The sequence below is a fragment of the Lissotriton vulgaris genome, chromosome 6 (assembly GCF_964263255.1).
Source record: "Lissotriton vulgaris chromosome 6, aLisVul1.2, whole genome shotgun sequence".
NCBI lineage: Eukaryota > Metazoa > Chordata > Amphibia > Caudata > Salamandridae > Lissotriton > Lissotriton vulgaris.
Window position 1 is genome coordinate 181,874,896 of NC_141694.1, and position 18,385 is coordinate 181,893,280.

Genomic DNA, 18,385 nt, shown 5'->3' on the forward strand with positions numbered 1-18,385 from the left:
AATTGTGCTGTAAAGGTCTCTTTTAGTTTAACGCCTCCTGACAACTCAAAATGGGTGTATTTGCCATCCTCTCCCTTCTTCCTGTTTTTTATATCTGTAAGTGCTTCCTGATGAGGTTTAATTCCTTGGACAGGTGCCTCGCTGCCTACTTGTAACTATTCTCTGACCCTGCTTCAAGGGTCAGAGCAGGGTCAGGGATTAGTTGCAAGTAGGCTCCGAGGCGCCAGGAAGCAATTAGCAGCAGGTGTCCAAGTTGAAGTTAATTTGTTTGTAACCCTTTTGTAAAAGGTTACAAAGAAATTAGGTTCAACTTTTGCACCTGCTGCTGTAACCCTTGCTTGGCTAAAATTCGTCCCCGCTGATTCGCGGATTTTACCGCGATTTCGCGAGATTCGCGGATCGCGAAATCGCGGAAAATCCGCAAATTTGCCCGCGAAACGGATTTTACACCCACCCTTAATCCCCATTCATTCCTATGGGCCTCTTGACCCAAAGGAATGAATGGGACACTCATTCCTTATTTGTGATTCGCAATTTGCTAATCGCAATTAAGGAATTTTAGGAATTTGCAAAAAAAATTGCGAATTATAACCTACATTCCATTTTGCAAATCTCAAAAAGCAATTCCTTAAAAATCGCTATTTGAGAATAGAAAAATGGAAATTACCTAAATATGCCCCATAGCTCTGAATTTGCAGAGGAAAACATATGTATCTAATATGGTCCTAGCTGGCAGTTGTTTTCTCAATAGTGCCAGGAAGTTTTTCAGTGTAATGTTGCAAATGTCTTTGCATCGACTGACTAGTGCTCCAATTACTTTTGCACCGACCAAGCTTTGCGGAAATCAAGCCACTTGGCATCAGTGTGTGGCACCACAAATACATTCTGTGTAATCACAGTTCTGTGTCTTTGCATCCAGGGCACAAGTCAGGAGTACATGTGGGTTGATGGCGTACAACCACTATTTTCACAGAATAGATGCCATGCAGCCTGCCAGGAAGTTGGGCCCAGTGGAAATATGTTGAACTTGTCCTGGTGTAATTTTCAGACACCAGGACATATTGAGCAGCGCCTGAATTCCATTGGTCTTTGCTCCGAGCAGCAACATGCAGACAGTGGAGGGCTTTGTTATTTTAAATTCCAGCTGGACCTAAAACAAAGGCCCAAGTTAAGTGGTTATGAGGCCTCCTTTTTTTCGATTATACTGGCTGTGAGCTACATAAAGTCTTACATCTAGATGCAAAAGCAATGGAGGGGAAACAAAGGCGCACAGATTGTCACTTCACAAGTACTTAAGAAAGGCATTACTTTGATGAGTCCCTTATATAAGATATAAGTATGTGTAAGAATGTAAGATGTGTTGAGCTGTTAGAGTATTTACACAAATAATAATTTAAATACCACTATTTACATTTCTGTAGTGCTACTCATCTAAATGCAGGGTGTCAGAGCGCTTTGTACACCATACATGCACATCATAAAACAATAAATCATATAGGTGTGTACACAAATGTACAGTATGTGGTACATAAGAAAGTGAGGGTTAGAAGGTGTAGAAGCCACATGTCCTTCACAGGTCACTGTGATTTATTAGAAGGATTACATTTTATGAATTACAAGCAATGAAAGAATCTCTGTGTTAAAAGCAGTAACCCACTTACCTATCTACATTAAATAAAAATCTGTAATCTGCGTGTTAAATGAAGTGTGTTGCAGAAAACATATTAACACTCTATGGTCCTTTGATTCAAAACTGGAACCAGACAAAAAGCAGATTGTTAGAAATGGGGGTCTCTAGTTGGTGAAAGCTTGCACCTTTGTCCAAGTAAGGACCCTTCTTCCTAGTCAGGATAAGGAAGTTACACCCCTATAATAACCCCTGTTCACCCCCTTGGTAGCTTGGCATGAACAGTCAGGTTTATCTTTGAGGCAGTGTGTAAAGCATTTGCAGATAAACAACAGTAATACAGTGTAATCACTACAAAGGAAACAACACCAGTTTAGAAAAATATCCAATATTTGTATATACTGATAAAAATCCACAATACAGTACTTAGAAATCTTCAGTTATCAAAATAACCAGTTCTGGCTGACCTCGGCGTCGCTGGCAAGTTACGGTGTAGGAAGACCCGCAAAACAGTACCTTTAGAAATGCAGGGCATTGGGACCTCCAGTTGAGCTTCCGAAAGCACAGCGTCCATAGGCGTCGGTTCAAGAAGTCGGTGCGGGAGTCGTCGGGCCCTTGAAGTCACACGCATTGCCGATCGAACTCCTCGCGGTTGAAGTCAGGAGCGCTGGCATTGCAGGCGTCGGGGTCTGCAGTGCGAAGTGCAGCGGTGCAGCGTGCAGTGCCCTCAGCTCAGGTCGCAGTGTGAGCAGCAGCTCAGTGACGGCGTCAGATGGTGTCGTCAGTGAGACCAGGATCGTGGTGCAAAGTGATGCTGTGCTTGTTGCCGTGCTGGGAGATCACAGTGCAAGTAGCAGCGTTGTCATTGCTGAAGCACTTGCATCGGCTGGAGAACTGGAGTTGATGGCATCGGTTGGCCAAGGGTGCGGTGCGGGAAGAGGGCGGTGCGTCGTGTAACTTTACGAGTGGAGCCCTCGAACCACGGTGCAAGCAGCAGCATCAATTCCGGCATGAAGCGTCATCGTCGGGATACCAAGGCAGCGTCAAGAAGCAAGGCGGTGCAGAGTGTGGTGTCCACAGGTCACGGTGCGAGCAGCGGCTCGGTGGAGGCATCAGATGGCGTCATTGGTGAAATCAGGGTCACAGTGCGGCATTGTGGCGGTGTGCTCTGCTGTGCTCTCAGGACACGGAGTCGGCAGTTGCGTCATAGACGGCGTTGGGTTGCAGCACAAAAAACACAGTTTCCAGTGCTGAGGGCAGAAGAACTTGAAGTATTTGCTGTTTCTGAGACTTCTTGAACAGGGGGCATGCTCTTACTCAAGCCCTAGGAGATACTCAAAAAAAGAAGTTGTAGAAAGTTCAGTCCAGTCCTTTCACTGATGAAGACAGAAGCAGTGACTGCAGGCTAACACAGCAAAGCACTCAGCAAAGTGGTAGTTCCTCCTCACAGCTTCTCCAGCTCTTCTTCTTGGCGGTCTTCTTGGTCCAAAAGAGTGCAAAATTTCAGGGATTTGGCCCCACTTTTTATAACCCAAAATCCTTTGTCCTCTCAGGCAGAGAGTGTCTCTGCCCAGCCAAAACCAGTTCTGCTCCCTCTGGTGTGGCTTCCTGGCAGGAGGTAGGGATGGCATTGTTAGAGGCAGACTAGGCCCATTCAGGTGAAAGGAAATCTCCTCCCCCTACTCTAAATGCAGCCCAGGTCTATTCAGCCCTTTCCTGACCCACATAGACTATCTGGAGCCACTGCTCCTCCCCAGCCCATGTCATCCAAAACCCTGACAGTCCATCCACAACCCCAGTAGAGGCCTGCTAGATGGCTGAGCAAGAAAATACCTACTTTCAAAAGTGGTATTTTCAATCACAGAATGTAAAAATCACCCTCACTAAAAGATGCATCTTTAGGTTCTGAGTGTAGGCATACTAAACTTTATTTTTCTACCTAGTTCGCAGGGCCAGTTATGTATATATGATGTTATAAACAAACTCCTGATTCTGTCCTATGGAAACAGGTAGCCCTACAATAGTGAAAAATGAAATTGGCAGTAATTCACTTTCAGGACATGCCACATACACCAGGGCATGTCCTACCTTTCACATGCGCTGCACCCTGCCCACAGGGGTACCTTGGGCCTACCTTAGGGGTGACTGACATAAAAGAAAAGAGAAGGTTATGGCCTGGCAAGTGGGTACAATTGACAAGTCGACATGGCAGTCCCAGACTGCACACAGGCTCTGCAGTGGCAGGCCAGAGATACATTTACAGGCCGTTTGTGTGGGTGGCACAATCAAGTGCTGCAGCCCACTAACACGTCCTGGCACACTCAGTGCACTTTACTAGGGACTAACAGGTAAATCAAATATGCCAATCATGGAAAAGCCAATCCATAACACAGTTTACAACAGGGGCACTTGCACATTACCACTGATCAGCAGTGAGAAAAGTGCACAGAAACACTAAGCCAGCAAAAACAGAGTCAAAACAGGGAGGCCAGAAAGCAAAAACTCAGGGGAAACACGCCAAAAGATGTCACGTCTTACACAGATCTCTCCAGCAAATGCGTCACCTTCCAGCATTATTTTAGCATTATTATTATTCCCTGAAATGTACTGGGCACACAAAGATCTCTGCAGCAGGTGCCTTCCCCTACAAGATATTTTAAAATGCAGACTTTGTAACCAATTGAGCAAAACAGATTTAGTGGCACGTTTCTCTTTATTGCCAATTTCTTTGCAGCACAGTTTTTAAAAAATACATGTATACGTGGAGGCCTATATTTTGCTGAAGGGTTGCGTCAACCTAACGCAAAATCTCATTTGTTAGGTATTGTAATGCGCTTAATTGTACATAGGATAAACCGGCTAAATATTTGTGTGGGGTCTTGAGATCTGATGTCGCTTCCTACAAGGTCATGGGTTCTGATGCCACTTCCTATAATATCACGTGCCATGCATGTTGTGATGCTCTCTGATGTCACGTGCCATGATGTCATTTTAATACTGTGTAACTTGGTTAGCCCCTTCCCATTCCTTTGTAAGGATTTTCCTTCACAGTGCTTGCGCGGTGCTAGTAATATCTCTTATAACTAAATTTTAAAAATCTAAAAAGGGACTTACAGACCGCCCATTACTTACCGTTTGCTAGCCTGCTTGCCACTCTGATTTCCTTGCTTTTTATTGTGTGCCATTTCCTATTTATTTCTGGTTTCTCTTCCTCTGCTTTCCTGTGTTTGTCTTTTCTTTTGAGCTTAGACCAAGTACCCCTCCCTTTAAAAGTCTCCAGCCGCCTTTTCATTTTGCTGGAGCTACTTTTATCCCTGTAGTCAGTGTTTTTCGCAGTTGTATTTTATCAATCCCTGTGGTTTCACCCAAACCCTCTACTGCTCTCTTTCCTCCAGTTACTTGAGCCCCCGAACCCCTGCTCTGTTTTTGTATGGAGAACAGCCTGTGCCTAAGGTCCACACTGACCGCGCAAAGAAGCACAGACTGCCTTCAGCCAACACACACTTCACAGAGGCCTAGCTGTTAGCAAACACGCTTCCCCTTCGGGCCCCTACATAGATCCCATGGAAACCTGCGAGCTGGCCTTCACCGAGACACAGATGTGGCTGGAGGAGAGAACAACCAATTCTTTTTTTGTGAGAACTAGGGTTCGAGTCTCAGCGTCATCTCATCATCGTGTGATTCTTAGCAAATCACTTACAGCCAGATTCATCAAGCGAAATTGCGCTCGCAAAGGGCCAGATTCTGAGAATCTGGCCCTTTGTGAGTGCAAATATTGCATTTGGGATTCATCATCCCAAATGCAAAATTCGCTATTTAAGAACTCGCAAATTTGCAAGGAATAGCATTTAAGGAATCTCTATTAGAGATTCCTTAAATGCTATTCTTGAAACATTTAAAAATTGCGAAATCGCAATTTAGAACTGCTATTTACCACGAAGTCAAACCTCGTGGTAAATAGCGAAAACATAGAAAAATGCATTTAAATTCATTTTTCTAAGTTGCATGTTACACACACACATGTCCTTTGGACATGTGTGTGTGTAACATCTGTGTGAATTTACATTTCAGGGGTGTTACAGGGTGTCCTTTGGACACCCCTGCATCCTTGAAATCGCAATCTCATTTGCGATTAGCTAGTTGCTAATCGCAAATAAGGAATGACTCCCCATTCATTCCTATGGGCTAGGAATGAATGGGGAGTCATTCCTTATTTGCGATTAGCAATTAGCTAATCGCAACTAAGGAACCTGTAGGAATCGCAAAAAATATTGCGATTCCTACATTAATCCCGTTTTGCGAGTCTGGAATAGCGATTCCTTATTAATCGCTATTTCAGACTCGCAAAAATCGGGCTGTTTATTTCTCCATATCTATAAACAAAAAAACAAATGTATCCTTATGTAATTAAATGTTTGTGCTCATGAAAAGAATCCCAATGACTTTGGTTTGTGTTACACTAATAAAACTGCAGTTTTTTTTTATTTAATCCTCGATTTTTTATGAAACTAACGGGGCTTCGTTTACCGTGGCACTACCTTTCATTCGATTGGGGGGTATTCTAGAGGAATCCAGAAGAAGGAAAATCAGTAAGAGGAGGTGAGAAAATATTACTGAAAACAAGTCTGTAATGTGGTTTGTCTGATCTCAGATTAAGAAGTTTGACAAAAGAGGCAATTTAAAATTGCTTAACACAATGTATTTCACATATGCTTGATATTGGCCCTCAACCGACTAATGGATGCACACCTCTTCAAAGGGCTCTTAAGGAGGTACAGGGAATACTTACGACTATGTTGTCAAAATATTTATTGCCTCCTTCTCTCATACGTTCTGAAAATTCATTAGTCTAATCTGATTGATGGGGACTAAACTCTTGACTGGCAGTCTGAGCAATATTACTTGATGTCCCCACTCTCAGTATTCCAATAAATGTGCTAATTGCTCTTATTAGTCCAATATTGAAAAAACATTGACAACACCAATAGGAATTGCATAGGCGAAACTTATTGCTTTGCCAATGCTTGTTGTTTCTAGTTTTGTGGCTTCTTGGTAGCTGACACTGCACTGCATGAGGTGATATAGCATTACGGAGCGAGGTGAGGGTTATCTGGGATACGGGGATGAGATACAACCCGCCTGCACTCTAACATTCTAAGGTGCTTATGAATATATTTGTGTTTACTTGTTAGGCAAAATACTGCTTGATTGAAAATAAAGTATGACAAGTAGATGTTTAACCTACCCTGAACACCCTGCAATGTTTTCAAACTTTCCAAGTTGATGCATCCAGATTTCTTCTAGTGAAACCTAAATGACGAGGAGTCTGGCCCATCATTCCACTGATATGATGATGCAAGTTGAAGGATACAGCCAGATCACAACCTTAAAACATGATTTTGTTGTTTGTGTGTTTTCTTTCAATGAAGACCAGAGAACGAATTTGTTTAAAAAGTTTTTGTAAAATAGGATTTGAAATTTGATGTTACCTCAAAGCTGTCAAATGTTATCGTCATCGAGTGAACTAACAGAGCAATCTATATAGCCAGTCGTGGCTGGTACTGAACAAGGGTGGCGGGGCAGGGGCAATAAAAAAATAAGTATCATTTACCTTGTAGGTTGCCGACTCTCCTCTATCGTTGTCCCCCATTCGGTTCAGTCTGGCTAGAACAAAAAGAACAGAGGTTCCCCTAAGCCAATCACAACGCTGCTGTTAGACAGGCAGTGGGAGCCCGTGCGTGTTCCCCACCAGGCTGTAAATTACAGCCTGGTGGGAAACATGCTAAGTGCACATGACTGTTTGGCTGGCCCTCTTTGGCCAGCCCAAGAGTGCCGTCCAAACTGTCATGCGCACTTAAGTGCACATATTTTCTCCTAATCAGCTGGCTGTGATGACAGCTAAGCCCCGCCCCAAAACCTGCATCAGTGTGGAAAATGAAAATGATAACATTGAGTTGTAATCATTTGTTTTTCCTTCTTTGCACTGCCCAAAAGCAGTGCGGCGACGCTCCACTGCCTTAGCAAAGGAGCAGCCGCTGCTTTTTCATTGTAAATGTGGACTTAAACTTAAAAATCCCTGCGCGCACCATTTTTGTTGGCTACAAACCCAGGGCCACGCCACTTTACAGCTATGACTTTGACGTATTTCAAGGTTTTTTTCAGCTTCTGGGTATGGCCTACCCTGTTCCATGACCTTGATTTTTTGGTCGAGACGGCAGCGCATGCGCTGGTCTGCGAGGTATGCTGCATTGGAGTATGGAATTGAAGCCCTGTCCACTCTTTGCCCATATTTGTCATTAGTTTGTGTCATTGCCCTCGTAAATGCTGGCTTCTGATTCGTTAATAGGCTTGTTAGTTTCTCCTTACTACCGCTTTATCTTTATTTGTAACCTCCCATGATGACTGGCCCTATACTTCCGTTGTTACACTGTACGTCTTATTTAGAAAGCACTATTTTCGTTAATGTGTTTCTCCTACTGCAGGCACTACATGCTTTCCTGCAACATTCGCCAAATTCAGTGCACCATGCGCACTTTCACAAGGCGCTTTTTACAAAAAAAAAGCATGAGTTTATCAACTTGACAAAAGAAAGGGGCGTGGCCTCGATTAAAGTGAGAGCGCAGCATGGGGTGCTTGTAATCAACAAGCATTTGCAATGTAATAAGTCTCACATTTTAGAAACTTTGACCGATTGGCATTGTAAATGACGATGCCTTTTATTTATGTGTTGTTTTTTAAACACATAAATGAAAGGCATTGCCATTTACAATGCCAATAGCTCAAAATCTCGCAATGGCGAGACCTATAACATTGCAGATGCTTGTGTTATATGAATGCTTGAAACATGAGCAACTACACTATAGCTTCATTTTCGCATTCAGCAGGTGAATAAGATATATTTTAATGCAGTGCAGAGGTTGTGGCGTAACAGCCAGAGCTGCCAACTTGGTTCATGTCTCGGCATCAGCTTAACATCGTTTGATTCTTCTGGGAAAAACTCTCAATCTCCCCTGCCTTCCAATATTGAATGTGTAATGTAACTGTGCTCCAGCATAAAGCTCGGTGGCGGGTCGAGTTGGCACTATATAAAACTGCCCACAAATAAGCAGAGTTCCTGTCAGTGTTATTGGGTGATCGGAGATCGTGACGTAATGCGGCTTTCATAAAGGGGAGTTTCAGATTGCTATTTATCTGAAACTGAAACGTGATCTTTGTTTGCTTATCTCACTCGGGAGCTCCTCTGTGTTTAGTGTCTACACATACTCTGGGTGCTGAGAGTAAATACAATATAATGCAATGAATTATTTTACTTGGCTACACACCAGTTGGACGGATTTACACAGCGTGCAGTGCAAGCAAGAACTTTCCATAGTTCACAGCTTAATATATGTACTATTTTAAAGATTCTAAAGCTTTTACTAGTTGTATATTGTACAACATCTTAAATGTGGTGTTTGCCCACACAAGCCTACAAGTTGCTTCAAAGAGCGGATTCTTGCAGGGGTCTTCACTTCCTGCTTCTGCTGCCTCTGTGGTGCAACATGTAGAAAACACGTTGACAAAGCCAATAGATGTTACCTGGGCGAAAACTATTGGCTTTGCCAACGCTTGTTTAGATTAGAATGCCATCTGCACCCGTATGGAAAAGCTAAGCATATATTGTTTTCGTTTTATATTCTTTTCCGTGTAAGGTGGGGGAAGTCGATGAATTCTCTGTGTACTTGTTTCACCCAAGGGTATTAATTATTACAACACACACAAGCACGCGCCGATTCTATAAGGGAAAAAACACGCACTATCAACAAAGCAGAGCGTCCGTTTGCTGTGGCGTAAAGAAGGCACGCGCTGCGCTCACCTCGAGTAAGGTCAGGTAGGGTCTCCTCAGGTTGAAGATGTGCAGGTTACCGATGACCGGCAGCGGCCTCGGTCCGGGCGGGAAGTTGCTGTATTTGTCGCTCTTCCGTCCGTTTATAAGGTGTATTAGAAAAACGAGAGTTACAACACACAGCAGAAGTGCGACAACGGGATCAGGAAAATACATCTTCACGGGTAGCCCAGCAACACCAGCAGCGACAGGGGAATCGCGGGGCACTACGGAAAAGAATGCTTTGCACGTTTTATTCTTCCCCGCGTGTTACGCCATATCCCGCTTGCACTCCTCCCGTTGTGTTATTCGTGTGCTGTGCTGCACCAGCCACGTCTTGTTAAAGGTAAATGGTTTATTTACATTAACAAAAAACGCGTGGACTTTGGAAATCATCTTTAGGTTGAAGAATGTTGAGTGTATTTGTTATCTTTCTGACGTTAGCCAGAGAGCGTGGCTTTAATAATCATTAACATGCACGCCAACACACTCGATTCTGGCGGGAGACTACGATTTCAAGGCTAGTCACGCAGAAATACGATTCAGATTGCCCAATCACGATCTCCTGGAAATAAGACAAAAGTGAAATATCAATTCTGTCGTTGACCCTCCCATCACCCCTCCAAGAATTACCTCTGAGATCCAAGATTAATGATTTGTCCTAAATTCTTGTTAGGGGAGATTAGAGGGTGTGACAGACCTGACATTTTCTTTTTGGCAGGTCACATAGCCCATACAAAAACTGAGTTCAGAAGTCTTTTGTTTGAGCTATGTTATTAAACTGTCAAAAATGATATGCTGATTTTCAGTCAACATGCCTATAGACCCGATTCAGACAGCTCTGCTTCTGTATAAATCAATAGGAAAAATACAGTATCCCAATTATTTTTTTATTTAAATCTTCCATTTCCCTGCTTTAGAATGATGCAATGATGAAGCGCTTTCCATGCATGTGTTTAGCTGTGATATATTGTTGCAGGGATTCTGCACAAATACAGAACTAGGGGCAGGAATATGGGACCTTGGTGTATTTGGGTCTTCCTACCACCTTAGTACCCATGAACCAGGACCGACTAGCTGTAGTGTCTCACTTGGCTCCTACTCCCTCACAGAGAAACAAATGATTAGACACCTCAGAACACAACCCTCCCAGATCTCTCAGGAATCACGGTAACAAGACACACCCTGTCGCTCGCACTATTGTATTTGTCCACAATAAGATCTCACAGAGACACTAACCTTGGCACTTGCCCCACCACCCTTCTTTGCATCCATACACCATCATACTGTGCTCCCCTCATGCCAAGCCCATATTAACCACAGACACATATTCTCTCTTGTTGTGGTCATTTGTTGGCCGCAGTTTTATTTTTTGGGACACAACAGTAAAAATGTAGACATCATTTTTGGTGTTTGCTTGTTTCAGTCTCTTCGACCCTTGGGGGTCGTTCCTTTGCTTTCCTTTGGTTGGCGTTGTGCTCCCCTTGAAAGGGGGAGAGGGGTAGTGTCAGTCCCCGGAGTTAGGCCCTAACTCGCTACCTTCCGGTTCCAATTGTGCCCTGCCACCCGCAGGAGCTGGGCTGCGAGCGCCGTCTCCGTTTTGCTACCCCCCTTTTCCGGTAAGCAACCTCACCTAGCCGTGCGGCATCTGAAGGTGAGTGGTCTTACCCTCTGGCCTTCTAGCCAGGTCTCCCAGCGTGAGGTCTCCCAAGGTTAGTGTTCTTTTCTTGGCACACCGCCCTCCGGTGTGCATGATTACCAACCCTAATCCGTGTAGTTCTCCGCCACGCCGAACGGGAGGCTCCCGTCTCCCTACGGCTCTGTAGTATGCATGTATTGTATTCTTTAGTATTTACTAGGTTGCTTTAAGGAATGTCTCTGTTATGGTCTATTTGGTGTTCTTAGAATTGTATGATGTTATGTTATTCTCATTCTGAGCCTGTACTCTCAAGTTACTGGTCGTGGGTTATTTACTCTTGGATTAAATGATAATTTAAACATATCATTTCTTGCCTACTTGAATGTATTCAAGAAAACGGCTTCAAGAAATCTGCGTTCTACAATTTATCATTACTACGGAACTCTTAGAGAATTGGAACCGTGAGTTTTATTTTTTAATTTCTTTTCAGTTTTGAAGATCCGACTATCTTCAACTGACTATTTCTTACTTACTCAGTTGTGTTTCTTTGAACACTGTGCTGTGTTCTTGGCTCGTGATATTCTGCGGCTCGCGTTCTCTTTATGATCTGAGGAACAGAGAACAAAGTACGTCAGCAGCTCTTTGACGACAACACGCAGGAGCGTATATCGTAATTTCCTTATTGACGGAAACACACCAGAATGTCAGAATGCGTGTAGCGTCATTACCCTAATCACGCCAGCGGCCATTTTGCGGAAGTAAAAAATCGTGCATTGAATTTCTCTACTGTTATTAAAACTTACAAGGCGATTAATACTTTAATAAAAAAAAATTAACGGCAGCGAAAACGATCGTTTGGACCGGATTTTACTTCCTGCGCATTTGCTGATATTTAACAACTTCTTACAAGTAAGATTTTTTTTTTGTTTTAAATTTTTTTTTTAATTGGTTCCACATGGCTTCTTCAAGTAACAATAACACTGGAATTGTTGCACTTCCATCATTTTTAGTTGCTCCTGGCAAGCCTCCTACACCCTGGCATAAGTGGTTACGTGTTTTTACTAATTACTTGGAGGCAATAGATGCTTTGGATTATCCTCCTTCAAGAAAAAGGGCTATTCTTTTTAATCACTTAGGAGATGCTGGACAACAATTATTTGATAATCTAGCTGTTGTTCAGACTCCAGTTGATGAAGACACTTGGAATGTATATACTGAAGCTTTAACTCGACTTGGTAAACAATTTAAAGATGATCCATCTGTCATGGTTGAACGTCATGTTTTCTTTAAGAGGAAACAATCACAAGAAGAGTCCATAGAAGATTATTTAGCAACATTGCGTGTCCTTGCCTCAAAATGCGACTTTGGTACATATCTTGAAACTGCTCTGCGAGATCAATTGGTGTTCAATTGTTTCAACAAAAAGATTCAAGAGCGAATTTTAACTTGCAAAAATCCAACTTTGGATGAGGTGATAGTGATTGCAAAAAGCATCGAATGTTCAGTTGTGTCATCAAAAATTTTAGCTGAACAAAATGCTTCTTCGTCAGCTGTTTGTAATGTTTAGCAGGCAGCTAATGATAATTCTACAGTTAATGTTGTTTCCAACCGTTCAAGTGGTAAAAAAGTGTTTGAACAAAAATCCAATGTATTTTGTTACAGGTGCGGTTCAAAATTTCATGTGGGAAACAACCCTAAGTGTCCAGCGCAAGGTAAAAGGTGCTCTAATTGTAAACGCGTTGGTCATTTCTTTGCATTGTGCCGTTTACCTAAGGATAAGTCAAAAGTTAATATGGTGTATCCTGAAGAGGAAATTTGTGATGCTTTGAATGTTTCTTCTTTATCTTTATCTTATGTTCAAATTAATGCTTTGAGCGGTTTGAATGTTAAAGGTCCAATGTGTAAAATATTAATTGGTGTGCAAAGTGTGCAAGTTATGGCAGATTCGGGTTCACCAATTACCATCTTAGATGAACATACTTTTCATAATTCTTGGGAAAATACAAAATTATTTCAAACCGATGTGAACCCTAAAGCATTTGGTGGGTTTGATATAACTATGCGTGGTTACTTTCCAGATAATGTTGACTTTAAAGGGAGAATAATTCACACCAAGATCTATGTGGCGCTTAATGGAAAAGATATTTTGGGTTGGCAGGATCAGGCTAATCTTGGGATTATTTTAAAACCAGGTCATCCTGAACCCGTTGTTTTAGGTGAGTTACCTATTTTTGCTATTCTAGAGAATTGCAATGATCCTATTTTGTGCAATGTTTTGGAAAAATACAAAGCTGTTTTTTGATGAGAGGATTGGTTTGGTAAAAGACTTTGAGCATACCATAAAATTAAAGGAGAAAGTTTGCCATGTCATTCAGAAGGTTCATCCAGTTCCTCTGTCTGTTAAACAAGATTTGAGGAAACACATTAAATCTTTGGTGGCACAGGACATTATTTGTCCTGTGGAATCATCAGAATGGGTTTCTGCTGCCGTTGTAGCAAGGAAACCATCTGGAGAGATTCGTTTGTGTGCAGACCTTCGAGTTCTCAATCGCAACATTGTTGTTGATGTGCATCCTCTTCCAAAGATTCATGATATGCTAGCTAACATTGGTTGTAGCAAATATTTTTCAACCATTAATTTACGATCGGCATATCATCAGATTCCATTAGCTAAAGCGTCCCAGCCTTTGACAACCTTTGTAACACCTTTCGGGGTTTATATGTATAAAAGACTTCCATTTGGCCTTGCCTCTGCGGCTAGCATTTTTCAAAGGTTGATGGATAGCATTTTCAATAATTGTCTTGGAATTCAAGCATTCCAAGATGATATCTTAGTGCATTCTGAATCTTTAGACCAACACTATATCTTAATTGAGAATGTTTTGATAACCTTGCAAAATCATGGACTTACAGTCAACAAAAAGAAATGCAAATTTCTGGCTAATGAAGTGGATTATTTAGGCCACAATTTATCAAAGGAAGGAATTAAACCAAAATCCTCACTTTTAGAGGCTAATAAAAATGCTCCCTGTCCATTAGACAAGGACTCGTTGAGGGCGTTCCTTGGATTAAGCGAGTATTATGCTCGTTTTGTCAGGGGGTATGCTTTAGTTGTTCAACCTCTTAGAGATCTTTTGAAAAAGCATGCTAAATATATTTGGTCTACAGAATCTCAAGTTGCTTTCGATTCAATTAAAAACATGATTTTCTCTGCTCCTGCTATCAAATCATTTTCACATGGTGTACAGTGTATCATCACTGTTGATGCTAGTTCCCGGGGGTTGGGTGCTGTTCTCAGTCAAATGATTAGAGGTGAAGAGTGCACGATTGCCTTTGCTTCTCGCTCTTTGACTTCTGCTGAAGTTAACTATAGCACAATTGAGCGCAAGGCATTGGCATGTTCATGGTCTGTGGAAAAGTTTCAAATGTATATTTGGGGGACTAGATTTCTATTATACACAGATCATAAACCTTTGATTTACATGCTTGGTGAAAGCTCTTCTAATAGGGCTTCCTCTCGTTTGGTTAGGTTACTGGCTAGACTTCAAGAGATCAATTTTGAAATCAAGTATCTGCCTGGCGGTAAAAACATTTGTGCGGATTGTTTATCACGCATTCCTTTACCAATGCTAGGGTCTGTCAGTTCTGATCTTGAATGTGTTTTTTCCATAGATGAGGCTCTTCAAGATTTTAAAATCACCAAACAAGATTGGTTACAGGGCATGGAGCAAGATTCTTGTTTGCAAAATGTTAAGAAATTTTTAGTTAAAGGTTGGCCTATGGACAGGAGTCTGTCCATGGAGGAAAAACATTATGCACAAGTTGCATCTGAGTTGTCTGTTTCTGGTGACGTCTTATTTAGACAAGACAAATTTGTTCCACCTTGTGGAATTAGACAATCTATTATCTCCTTAGCACATGAAGGACATCCGGGGATCACTGGCACAGTTAATAAAATCAAATCAACTTATTGGTGGCCTGGCATTGACAATCAGGTAAAATTATTTGTCAATCACTGTCCACAATGTTTGTGTTCTGACAAACATTGGAAGTTGTCCAATTCACCATTAATACCTGTAGAATGGCCTGAAGCACCTTGGGAGAAGATTGGCCTGGATTTCTCTGGTCCTTTTGATATCTTTAATTTTGAGAAAAAGTATTTAATTGTTGCAATTGATTATTTTTCTAAATGGATTTATTTTTCATTTGTTAAAAATCCTGATTCCATTTCTGTGATTTTGTTTTTGAAAAGTTTATTTTTCATTGATGGTACACCTCATGAAATTGTAACCGACAACAGTTCACATTTTGTTTCAAAAGAATTGAATGTGTTTTTAAACGATTCAGATGTCAAACATACGTTGGTTCCTCTGTATAGTCCATCATCAAATGGTTTGGTTGAAAGAGCAAACCGTTTGTTGAAAGAAGCTGTGCAAACTGCTTGTGCAAACAGATTGGATATTTCTGAATTTCTTTGTAAGAAAATTTGGAACTATAATTGCAGCCCTCATAATACTACTTGGGTTTCTCCTTTTGTTTTACTTCGTGGTCGTAATCCAATTTCTAAACTTTTTTTTTAAGTTCAAATCTTTTTTTTATTAAACAATAACAGGAATGAGTATGGCAGTTAAGTATACATAAAGCATCCAGTCATGTTTAAATTGCCACTGTCAGAGATAGGGTAGTACATAAGAAAAATAATATTAATAATAATAATAATAATAATATTAATAGTAATAATGGCAGATCCATCAAAATCAAAAGAGAAATCAATAGCCATAAAGAACAACAATCAGTAATAATGCAACACATTGTAGATTCCAACCCCGTCTGCGTGTGTGAACGCATGATGTTGCTATCTTGTCAACCGTAGGGATAGAATACGCATCTACATTATTATGCAACTTGTCTCATTATGAAAATGTGATTTTGGGGTTGAGTACGTAAACATTCTGTCTAGAATACAGCCTATGAAATACAGTTCCGAGCATCTACAGTACAAATATAGCATTACAGTCAATCCATTGAGCACCATGCCTAGTGCACTCCTGTGCGGTATTTTCTCCAAACTACTGGGTGTCCATTTATTTGTACAGACATCTTACGGCGGGTCAAAGGTAAAGGAGGCAGCATCCAAGGAGGACCATAATTTTTTATTGGTAACCTGCCATGGTGATGAGTGTAAGGCAGGATTGTCAGTCCCCCTAATGCAGGATAACCATTCTCTCCAAGCGTTGAAAGAGACCTCAGACGATGTCTTCCAATGGCATAAAACCACTTTGCACGCTAGTGTTAGTAAAAGATCAAGAAGCTGGCGGTCATGATCTCTCACTAGTAACGGGTCTATGGCCCCTAGAATAACATATATGAATTCTCTTGTGGGTTTTATGGAGAATATGTTTTCAATATAGTCAAAAATCTTAGACCAATATGTCTTAAGCAAGGGACAGTTAAATAACATGTGCGGTAGGTCACCGTCTGATAGTGAGCAATTCCAGCACGTTGGTGTGTCTCGCAATCCAACCTTAAATAGTCTCTGTGGGGTCCAAAATGTTCTGTTGAGTATCATGTATTTGGTTTGTGAGAGTATCGGGGAGACCTTATGTGTGAGTGCCGACGCGTGTATCTTGGTCCAGTCTATAGCTATACTGGTGTTGTTTGGTTCCGCTTCCCATTTAAGTTCATTTCGTCTCATCGATTTATTGGGTGTTGGCGCAAGTAGCTTGTATATTCTTGAGACAAAATGTCCTGAGGATTGAAAGTGTGGGAGCATAGTTTTTAGCCAAGGTGTCGCAAATTTGAACGTTCGTGTGGACAGAGCTGACTTTAGTTTTAGGAAAGCGTAAAAGTCAATTGGTAACAGGGAGTGTTTAGCCTGTATAACTGAAAAGGGCATTGGCATTTGATCCTCGTAGAGATCTGAGATCACATTAATACCTTTATCAGACCAATGATCCCATATAGGGGGCAAGCCGTTAATTTTAATAAGTGGGTTACGCCATAAGGACGCGGAAGCTGATTTATTGATCTGCAGACCGGTTTTATGTAATTTGTCCAGTCGTAAAAGAGCTCTTTTGGTGTTGAGCATGATATATCTAGAGTGTGTGAGGTGTGATAGGTCCATTGTGAGAATCGCAGAGAGCGGGGCTTTGCCTATGATGGATTTCTCAATATTAATCCATAAAGGTGTATAGTTAGGGTCTTCTGCGAACCAGGAGGCTCCTTGCTTGCAGAGAAAGGCGGTTTGGTAGTTCCTGAAATTGGGCAAACCTATACCTCCTCTAAGTTTCGGTAGTTGTAATTTTTTCATAGCTATTCTGGGTTTCTTTCCTTTCCATAAGAAGTCCGTGAATAACTTCTCTATTTTATGTAGGAATTCCTCAGTGAAGATCATGGGGAGCATACTCGCCATATAATTCACCTGGGGGCTGATCATCATTTTTAACGTCTCTGCCCTTCCCCACCATGATAGAAATTTTGGTGACCACACATCTAGCAATTTTTGTATTTTTTTGTAGAGTATATCTTCGTTAATTTTTAAGGTGGTAATCAAATCTTTCTCAAATTCCATACCTAGATATTTGAAACTTTTTGGTTGCCAGGTAAGGCCAGAGTCACCTAGTATATTTTTATCACCCAGGTTGTTTAACATCTTCACCTCTGTTTTATCTTTATTCAGAGAGTATCCTGATACGCTTGAGAAATCCTTAATCGTGGAAAGTAAAGCCGGTATGGCTTTGTCTGCTTTTTCACTCAGGACCAACACGTCGTCAGCATATGCCGTGAGCTTAATTGTACAATCTTTAAACTGAATTCCTGTAATGTCCGCATTTTCCCGTATATGATACAGGAAGGGCTCAATCGCCAGGAGGAATAGGGATGGGGACAAGGGGCATCCTTGTCTAGTGCCTTGTTCTAGATTAAAGGGGGAGGAGAAAGCGCCACCAGCTCGCACTCTAGCAGTGGGGCAGGCATACAGCGACATAACTAATTTTGTAAATAGAGGGCCTAAGTCAAATTTGAGCAGCACTGCATTTAGGTATGTCCAGTCCACCTTGTCGAACGCTTTTTCAGCGTCAAGTGTAATCGCCACCGTGGCCGTGGATAGGAGCTTTGCTTTTTCAATTACATGAGCTAGAATTCTGGTATTGTCGCTTGACAACCTATTTTTCAAGAATCCCGCTTGTGACGGATGGATTAGAGACGGCAGAACCTGCGTAATCCAATTTCTAAACTTAATCCCTCTTGGCTAATG

The 18,385-nt window shown here is 41.7% G+C and overlaps 1 protein-coding gene across 2 annotated transcripts in view; it reads right to left on the reverse strand.

Annotated features, from left to right (window-relative positions):
- The window catches only part of LOC147706986 (cytochrome P450 2K1-like), a 636,943-nt gene extending 627,016 nt beyond the window's left edge, over positions 1-9,927 (reverse strand). The window contains exon 1 of one of the 2 annotated variants that reach the window (XM_086926218.1): positions 9,483-9,927. In XM_086926218.1, the coding sequence (XP_086782344.1) occupies positions 9,483-9,668 (186 nt within the window). In that variant the 5' untranslated portion in view covers positions 9,669-9,927. The remainder of the gene's footprint in view (positions 1-9,482) is intronic. The other variant, XM_086926219.1, reaches the window with a different exon arrangement.
- Positions 9,928-18,385: the final 8,458 nt, after the last annotated feature.